The sequence below is a fragment of the Pterocles gutturalis genome, unplaced genomic scaffold, assembly GCF_000699245.1.
Source record: "Pterocles gutturalis isolate BGI_N339 unplaced genomic scaffold, ASM69924v1 scaffold27899, whole genome shotgun sequence".
Taxonomy (NCBI): Eukaryota; Metazoa; Chordata; class Aves; order Pterocliformes; family Pteroclidae; genus Pterocles; species Pterocles gutturalis.
Genome location: NW_010136623.1, coordinates 70289 through 79198, shown reverse-complemented (window position 1 = coordinate 79198; position 8910 = coordinate 70289). Strand labels below are relative to the sequence as shown.

At 44.0% G+C, this 8910-nt stretch overlaps 1 protein-coding gene across 3 annotated transcripts in view; it reads left to right on the top strand.

Annotated features, from left to right (window-relative positions):
- Window positions 1-8335, top strand: part of ALDH8A1 (aldehyde dehydrogenase 8 family, member A1) — an 11839-nt gene extending 3504 nt beyond the window's left edge. The window contains exons 2-7 of one of the 3 annotated variants that reach the window (XM_010082379.1): window positions 1737-1884; window positions 2250-2405; window positions 3805-3954; window positions 4813-5069; window positions 5826-5987; window positions 7836-8335. In XM_010082379.1, coding sequence (XP_010080681.1) covers window positions 1737-1884; window positions 2250-2405; window positions 3805-3954; window positions 4813-5069; window positions 5826-5987; window positions 7836-8288 — 1326 coding nt within the window. In that variant the 3' untranslated portion in view covers window positions 8289-8335. The remainder of the gene's footprint in view (window positions 1-1736; window positions 1885-2249; window positions 2406-3804; window positions 3955-4812; window positions 5070-5825; window positions 5988-7835) is intronic. The other 2 variants (XM_010082381.1, XM_010082380.1) reach the window with 2 other exon arrangements.
- The last annotated feature ends 575 nt before the right edge of the window (window positions 8336-8910 follow it).

The following is an 8910-nucleotide window of genomic DNA, read 5'->3' as shown; positions in this document are numbered from 1 at the left end:
GTTCAGCAGTAAGGGTGGTACGGTTTCACAGGAGGTGCACCGTGTCAGGGTAGTGTGCAGTCAAGAAGCTGCAGTTCCCCTTTCCCAGGGCTGCTGTGACAGAGCTCTGGCTGTGTGGGGCTGACAGCCCACTGCCCTTAGCACCAGGGCAGCAGGTTGTCAAGCTACAGCCAAAGGAGTCTGAGCTTGGGCAGTGATCCGTGTAACCTTGTGCAAGTTGGTTTATTCCCACCCTGGCCTCTGTACTGGTGTCATTCTGGCCCTCAAACTCTGGTCCTTTTATTTTTATAAATTTTTGATGTGCATGGGAGCATTAAAAAAAAGAAAAATTCCACCTCTGTGAACTTTTGTGCCCTCATTAGTAAAACATAATTGGAGTGTCTATAAATTATTTTGTGATGGTTTTTATAACACCCATCATGATCCGAAGAAACAAATTTGGAACTCAGTTTTGTGGAATTGATGGAAAGGAGTCTTCAGTGACTGCATGGGAACCAGCAATGTGGCAACATTAGGAGAGGTCAGAATTATCTGATTAATCTTATATTAGCATCCTCTTAGTTATTTACTCGGGCAGATTTCCAAAGGGTGAAGAAATTTATGAGCAAAAATGATGGGAAACCAACTAAGACAGCTTTGGTTAGAAGCCCACCTTGCTGCATATGTTAGACACTGGAAGCAGTTAAGAAGTGATACATAGGAAGCAAAAATTGGGAAACAGGGCAGTAAATTAAAATATGGAAGCATGTTGGTAAACATCTTCAGACTGGTAAACAACATCGAGAAGACACTGCTTAAAAATCAATAGAGGCAGGTAACATTCATTTAAGGGCCCAGAGGAAATGACGGATGGAAGAGACTGCTCTTTAGTGAATTTTAGTCCTCTGAAGCCTAGTCTGCCTCAGAAAAGTGCTGGGATTCTGCAAGTCTTCAGAGAGGTCAGGCTGAAGGACCATGCAGAAGTTATGTACATCTCAGGCAAAATACTGGCAAGACTGGTATGCATCTATAGGAAATGCATATGATGATCTTTCGTATCTATAGATTTCCTTAGGTATCTGATGAGAGAACTGACTAAACTCCAAAGAGTTTGAGAAAGGAGCACTTTTTTTTTTTTTTTTTTTTTTTTTTATGTGAGCGTGCCGAGTTTCTAGCTGTGACCAGATAAGATTAAAAATTTTCTCCGAGTGTCTATTCTGTAAACGTATTTTTAGTCCTTGCTTGAACCAGCTGGGGGAAAGGGAAGAGGAAATTAAAGGCCAGCAGGGCATGCAGTCTGTTTCTTCCCCAACTCCATACTTTCATTATTGCCTGATGTGGCCGAAGTCCCTTGTTTAGACTGAGGCTGCATTTTCTCTGGGAAATTCTTGCACTTTTCCCCATGACAAACAAGATTCTGCATGACTTTGGCCAGTGGCACCTGCTGGTGCCAGTTGACTGGTCTGCCATTTCCTCCAGGCCTGGAGGGTTGCCCAGAAGTTGCGGTAATGCAGAGAAAAGCAAGAGCTACAATGAAATAGAGTATCAAGAAAATAAACAGTCTTGGGTTATGGGGTAGTGTCTTGAGAAGATGAAAATGGAGAAGCTATCAATAATCACAACTCTGCAGAGATGCAGTCTTCCCAGCAATGTGATCTGGATAATTAGCTCCTCAAATATGAGTTCATTTGCTGATTGATTGATTTACTTTCTAAGGCCTTCCGTTAATATTCACCATCCCTCTTTTGGTTTTTTAGGTGGAAGCTGCCGTCAAAGCTGCCAAAGCTGCCTTCCCAATTTGGTCCTCAAAAAGCCCATTGGAAAGATCTCGGGTCCTGAACAAATTGGCAGACCTGATTGAACATGACCTGGAAGCATTTGCACAAGCAGAGTCAAAGGATCAGGGTAAAAATTAGAACTGTTGATTTCTGCTGAATGTTGAAATGGAGGATGTGGTCCACATTTTCAGTCTGGTATGAGCGGTTGGTGCAAACTGTAGTTGATGTGCATGAACTGTGCAGAAGTTGCTGATTTTGGTTTCCTGGGGCATTCTTGCTTTTCAGAATTGATGACTTCAGTTGTTAGATGTTTGGAATGCAATACTACAGGGAGGCTGTCGTTAGTGACTATGGTTGCACTTTGCTGGGGATTACTTGAGTGCAGGGCAAAAGACATTTCCCAAAACATGTGCAAACCAGCTCTCAGAGTGGAGTTTAAAGCACTGTTTTTCCGCCCATGATAACACAGCAGTGTGCTTGTTTTTGTTTCAGGAAAAACTATTACGTTTGCTAGAACAGTGGACATCCCTCGGGCCGTGTACAACTTCCGATTCTTTGCCTCTTCCATCCTTCATCACATGACTGAGTGCACCCAGATGGCAACAGTGGGCTGTGTGCATTACACCTCGAGGACACCAGTGGGAGTTGGTATGGTGCTCCTGAAACACTGAAAAACTTGGCAGAGTGTCTACCTCACCAGTGGCTCAACAAAGAAAGGGGAATTTTCAAAACCATTTATTGTTTCTGGGTCACATGCTGAACTGATTAGTCTGCTAAAGCATGAGCATCTTATGTAAAATCTGTTGTGCTACTTCATGGTAAAAATAATGCTTAGGTGCCTTAAAAAGTATAATTTTTAACCCAGTAGCTCTCACCCTCAAAGTATCCCTTGTGTTTTGTATGTGTGTGTCGGTGTGGGTTTGTAAGTATGCCTGCTGTGGATCTGCAGGATGTTCCCAAGCATGGAGCTGCTGCACCTGCGAGGAGAGCTGGAGCCTCCTGGCCTTTGGGGCAGTGGTAGCACTTTGCAATGTGACATTTCAGCCTGCGATGGGAGTGCAGATGAGTGGCGAAACCGCTTTGAGCTGGGGGATTGCTGAGCTTGGCCACTAGATGCTGCTGAGGCTGCAGAAATAAAGTGCCTGTGCTGAGCGTCGTAATGATTGCACTGTTAGGTGTTTTATCTAAATATAGATGAATGTTCCACATTCACACTTGAATTATTGGAAAAAATAAAATTGCCGAACCTGGAGGACCTGTTTAAAAGTTTTTGTGAGCAGTGGAGAACATGAGTCGTTTTAGTAAAGTTACTCTCCTAAGGAAAAGTCACTCACTGCATCTGCCTTATCCCACAGCGAGATGTCCTGTGGCTTTTGTGAGCAGTCACACATAATGATTACAGATGGTTTTTCAGTATTTCGTATAAATATGTAAAGTGAAAGTATTCCCAAAGGCACTTACAGAAAAAATTCTGGTAATTCAGTGATTTGTGGAAACAGCAATTTGTACGCTGATAAACTTTGGTGCTCATAAGCTAGGCTAAAATTTATCAGGAAAATATGCACTGTATGTTATGCATGCTCTTTTTATATAAAATTATGGGGGTGAGGGTGGGATGGAAGCTCTAAAGAGGAACAGAAAGCAAGAGTGATCTGAGCTAACACGTTACATTAACTTGCTGATTGCTAACACAGAGTATTACTAGAGACTGGTTGATACATATAATTATTATGGCTAGCCTTGCATTCATGTTCCTAGAAAACTGAAAAGCTTGCTGTGAATATAAGATTCTGCCTCTAAGAAGCAGCAAAATTAATTCAGAGGGTTTGGCTGATTGCCTTTAGGATCATTTGCACAAATCTTTTAAAATTCTCTGCCTGTGAGAAATGTTTCTATCTGCAAATTTATTGTACAATTGTCCGGAAATAAAAGCTGTAGCCAAATCCCCTTCATAAATTTCAATTGTTGTGTAACTGCTTGAGGTTAGAGAAACAAGTTTTGTATCCCAGCAGAGTGAACTCCTGTCTTTCGTGGTTTTGCTTTGTAGCTGGTTTAATTAGCCCTTGGAATTTGCCACTGTATTTGTTGACTTGGAAAATAGCTCCTGCCATTGCATGTGGAAATACTGTGGTTGCCAAGCCAAGTGAGATGACATCTGTCACAGCTTGGATGATGTGCAAACTCTTGGAGAAAGCAGGTAAGTCCTGTAGCATGCCAGGGAGGGGGAATGGGGTGGAACTGCTTGTCTGTGCACCGTTTTTGTTGCAGAAAACATTAAGTGCTGAAAGAATTTGGGAAAGACTGTTCACTGTAGCTGAATGTTGCGCGTAAGAATGAAAAGCTCTCCCTGTCCTCATACTATCCCATCTCTCCACCCCAGCTGTTTCTGAAGTTTTTTGCACTAAATTCTCATTAAAATCTTCCTGCATATCTTTCCCCCTTCCTGCACCCCACCTAAGGGTGTCCCACATCCCTGGTGCCAGCAGAGGAACCATGGGGGCCAAAGTGAGTGAGAATTGGCTCTGGTGGCTGCACTGTGGCTGCATTTGGTGCACTATTAAGGAAAAGTGGTAGGACAGCTGCTTCTTCCCTAAATGAATGAAAACTGGGTCTCTTGTGATGGATCATAGAATGGTTTGGGTTGGAAGGGACCTTAAAGGTCATCTAGTTCCAACCCCCCTGCCATGGGCAGGGACACCTCCCACTAGCCCAGGTTGCTCAAAGCCTCATCCAGCCTGGCCTTGAACACCTCCAGGGATGGGGCACCCACAGCTTCCCTGGGCAACCTGTTCCAGTGTCTCACCACCCTCACAGTGAAAAATTTATTTCTATGTCAGGCAAGCTTGGCTGATCAGTGGAACTGGTTTTATCTTTTAACCCATGACCCCCAGAGTTATTAAACATCATGCATTTCAGCTGCTCTGTAAGTTAAAGGTCAATCCCTGTCACCCCATAACTATTGGTAATTTTCAAAGTTCAGGGACAAAACACGGTGAAGTGAAACCCACCAAGCAAGGCAAAGGCCAGAATGATGGTGTGCCTTTCTTCCCATCAGGAGTACCCCACGGCGTGGTGAATGTGGTGTTTGGAATGGGCGCCAAAGCAGGAGAAGCCCTCGTCTGCCACCCCACCGTGCCTCTGATCTCCTTCACGGGAAGCACGCTGACAGCCCAACGGATCACGGAGAAAAGTGCTCCACACTGTAAACGGCTTTCACTGGAACTGGGAGGCAAAAACCCTGCCATCGTCTTTGATGATGCCGACTTGAGCCAGTGCATCCCCATAACCCTGCGGTCCAGCTTTGCCAACCAGGTGCCTCCCAGCTCTGTGGCGTATAAACCCGGTTTGCAGCAGGAGGGGTGCATGTGTCCGAGGATGTGTGTGTGCGCACACGTGCACAAGCATTCAGATCAAAATCCTATGTTGTCAAGGTCTGTTTCAAGATTCTGTGTTGTGAGCAAACCCTAAGTAGAAAAATACAAAAAAGATTTCATTATTCCACAAGCAGGGAGACAAAATAATGAAGGGCTTTTCTTTGTGCTCTCCATCAGAAGATAACGAGGTGGCATTATCCCTCTTAAGGTAGATATATTGCTTATCCCTCCAGGAAGCCACTGCTTTAAATCCCACCCTATCCCACTGTAAAAGTGAGTGGGAAGCACGCTGAGTTGCTGGAATTAAATTAAGAGTCTTCCCCCAAAATTCTAGCAATGTTCCTATTCCCTCATCACTGCCCTGAGGAGAGATCACCAAAGCCAGGGAACTGTAGCAGAAAATAGCTTGGTATCAGAAAGAGATTTTTAGGAAATGAAGACACAGATTGTTCCGAACTGGAAATCACGTCCTATGAAAAATCATGGAGAAGACAACATGTAACCAATTAAAAATCAAGTTTACCTGCATTAGTAAGTGATTGCACAATCCTGTTATTGCGGTTTTGCCTTTTTCTTGTCTTTTCCTTTTTAATCTGGGAAAAATCCTACCTTGCAGTGTTTGTGAATCCTAATACTTGTCAATGGTACAATGTAATTTTTTTTTTCTTTTTTTTTTCCTGCTTACCACTGTTAGGGTGAGATCTGTCTCTGCACCTCCAGGATCTTTGTTCAGAGGGGCATATACAGTGAGTTTTTGAAGAAGTTTGTGGCAGAGGCTAAGAAGTGGAAGGTTGGGAACCCCTTGGATCCTACAGTCGACGTGGGAGCACTAATAAGTAAAGAGCATCTAGAAAAGGTGATGTTACATGGAGTTTACATGATCTCATCTCATCTTTTAGAGGGCTACGAAAAGTGATTTCAGAGGTGTGTGGAAAGGACTGTGTCCTCTCTAAGATTAGCTCTGGGGAATGATGATTCAAAGCCACCATAAGGTTTATCTTTTTGATAAGATCTCTGTTGCCTGCGGCCTGGGATCATGTGATTACTCTGGAAAATAAGCTCCATGGGGAAAATAATTTATAATGACAAACAATATTTCTTCCTGTTTGAAGTGAAATAATTCAAAATGGTTAGTTCTGAATCCTGAATTTATGCTAACCAATCTTAGAGCTCAGCAACATTTTCATGGATTTTAATATTTAATTTGCTAAGATCACTTATTTGCCTGATAACGTAGTTAACAAGGTAAAAGTCTTATTTTATATCACTCTGGCAAATACAAGCACACAGTTATTTAGGACTGCTTGCAGTAATTTGGAATTCCATATGTTGGAATTACAAACTCTGTTCCATAGAGTTGGGGTTGTTCAGCCCGGAGAAGAGAAGGCTCCGAGGAGAGCTTATAGCAGCCTTCTAGTACCTAAAGTGGGCTACAGGAGAGATGTGGAGGCACTTTTGATCAGGGGTGGAGGGATAGGATGAGGGGTAACGCCTTTAAGATGAAAGAGGGTAGATTTAGATTGGTTATTAGGAGGAAGTTTTTCACTGTGAGGGTGGTGAGGCACTGGAACAGGTTGCCCAGGGAAGCTGTGGATGCCCCATCCCTGGAGGTGTTCAAGGCCAGGCTGGATGAGGCGTTGAGCAACCTGGTCTAGTGGGAGGTGTCCCTGCCCACGGCAGGGGGGTTGGAACTAGACAACCTTAAAGGTCCTTCCCAACCCAAAACGTTCTATGGTTCTATGTGTGGAGAGCAACTGAGACGGTGCACAGTTAAACATAGTCTGCTTTAGTGGCTTATGTGAAATTAATTTTCATGCTGTCAAAAACAATTCAGGAGAGCAGATGCTCACATCCCAGAACTATCTGACACAATCGGCATAAACAAGAAGCAGACTGAAAACCTCAGAGTGAGAGAGAAAGCCAGAGCTTTTGTCATGCTTCCTGGCACCTCGGCAGGTTCTCCAGGCTTGTTCTGAAGTGGAGTGGCAGAAACACCCACTTCCCAGGGTCCGAGGTCTGCGGCACCACCCAAGACTTTCATGCCTAACCTACTGAGGTGTTTAAATTTAAAAAAAAGAGAAAGAAGCCCTGTGGTATCTCTGTGGTATTTCTATATGGAGAGAAAGCAGGCAAGGATTTCAGAGCAGCAGAAGCAGATCAATAGCACGTCCTATATGTTCAAGGTAGCACGTGATAACAGCTTTAATTATTTATCGATGAGATTTTCTATAACATTCATGGCTTCATCATCCTAGCGGCATGTAACCACCTAACAAGGCTGCCTGTGAGGCAGGAAAATACTACTGATCTCTTGAAGTAAATGAGTGAACTGTGGCACGGAATATATGGCAAACTGCCCAGGTTCCTGGAAGGAGGGAGGGAGGCTCGGGGACCACTTGTGTTTTCACCAGGGGTCCTACCCTTTTGAGAATACTTAGTGAGAAGGGCCAGTGGTGTTGCCTGCTAGGCTAGTGTTCGGAGAGGGAGAACAGTTCTTTTACAGCAAGAAATACCCAGCCTTACTTTTACAGAAACATAACAGCAAAAGATAGGGAATGACCCTCTGTTGTTAGGAAGGAAGTAAAGGCAGAGCAATTCAGTTGGAGATATTCAGGGGCTCCCGTTGATGTGCCCAGAGTGGAGAGAGGTGAACCCTCAGGATCTGGTGACCTTTAGCAGTGATGTTTTCCTGCTGCTTCCCCAGGTAAGGAGCTATGTGAAGAAAGCCCAAGCTGAAGGAGCCCAAGTCCTCTGCGGAGAGGGAGTGGATTCATTGGCTCTCCCACCTGGCAACCAGAAAGGCTATTTCATGTTGCCCACAGTTATTGCCGAAGTCAAGGATGACTCTTGTTGTATGCAAGAAGAGATCTTTGGTCCCGTGACATGTGTGGTAGCATTTGATACAGAAGAAGAAGTGATTGAAAGAGCCAACAGCGTGAAATATGGTTTGGCAGCTACCGTGTGGTCCAGCAACGTGGGGCGTGTTCATCGGGTAGCACAAAAACTACAGGCTGGATTGGTGTGGACCAACTGCTGGCTCATTAGAGATCTGAACTTGCCATTTGGTGGGATGAAAGCCTCTGGCATAGGAAGGGAGGGAGGAAAGGATTCCTATGAGTTCTTCACTGAGGTCAAAACCATCACAATAAAGCACTGACATGTCAATAGAAGTATTTTAGGGTAAAATAAATGGCAGTAATTTGTGTTACCATAAATGGCTTTCTGGAACAGAGATGATGATTGTGGCTATGCTTTTTCTTGAACTTTGGTCAAGTAATATCAACCACAGCTGACAGTAGTCATCCCAACTGCTAATGTTGAATGTAGCCTTTCATGTGAAATGAGATCAGTGTGGACTCCACAATCAGCCCATCCCAAGACAGTTGACTTGCTTGTCTTATGGAGCCTAAAGCTTTTTGAGTGTTCCTGTCTCAAAAATCCCTCCCTCTGAGGCAGTGTGGAGAAAGGATGATAGATGACTGTACCTGTGGCTGGTGAAGTACCTTGAGGGACAAAGTAACAAACATGTTGTGAGGCTGATATTGTAATGGAAATCAGCCCGTTTTCAGTATAAACGGTATGGTCCACCTACCGACCCATTTTGCATTTTGCTGATGTCAGACAAGGACTGATGCTACAGCACACTCAATGCCTGAGGCAGGACCTTTAATCTGTTAAGTGCTATTAAACCATGGGGTCCTGAAATTCTCATGATACAGAGAGACAATAAACTTTTTAATTATAACCTGCTTTATGTTATGCAGCTGAATCATCCTAAG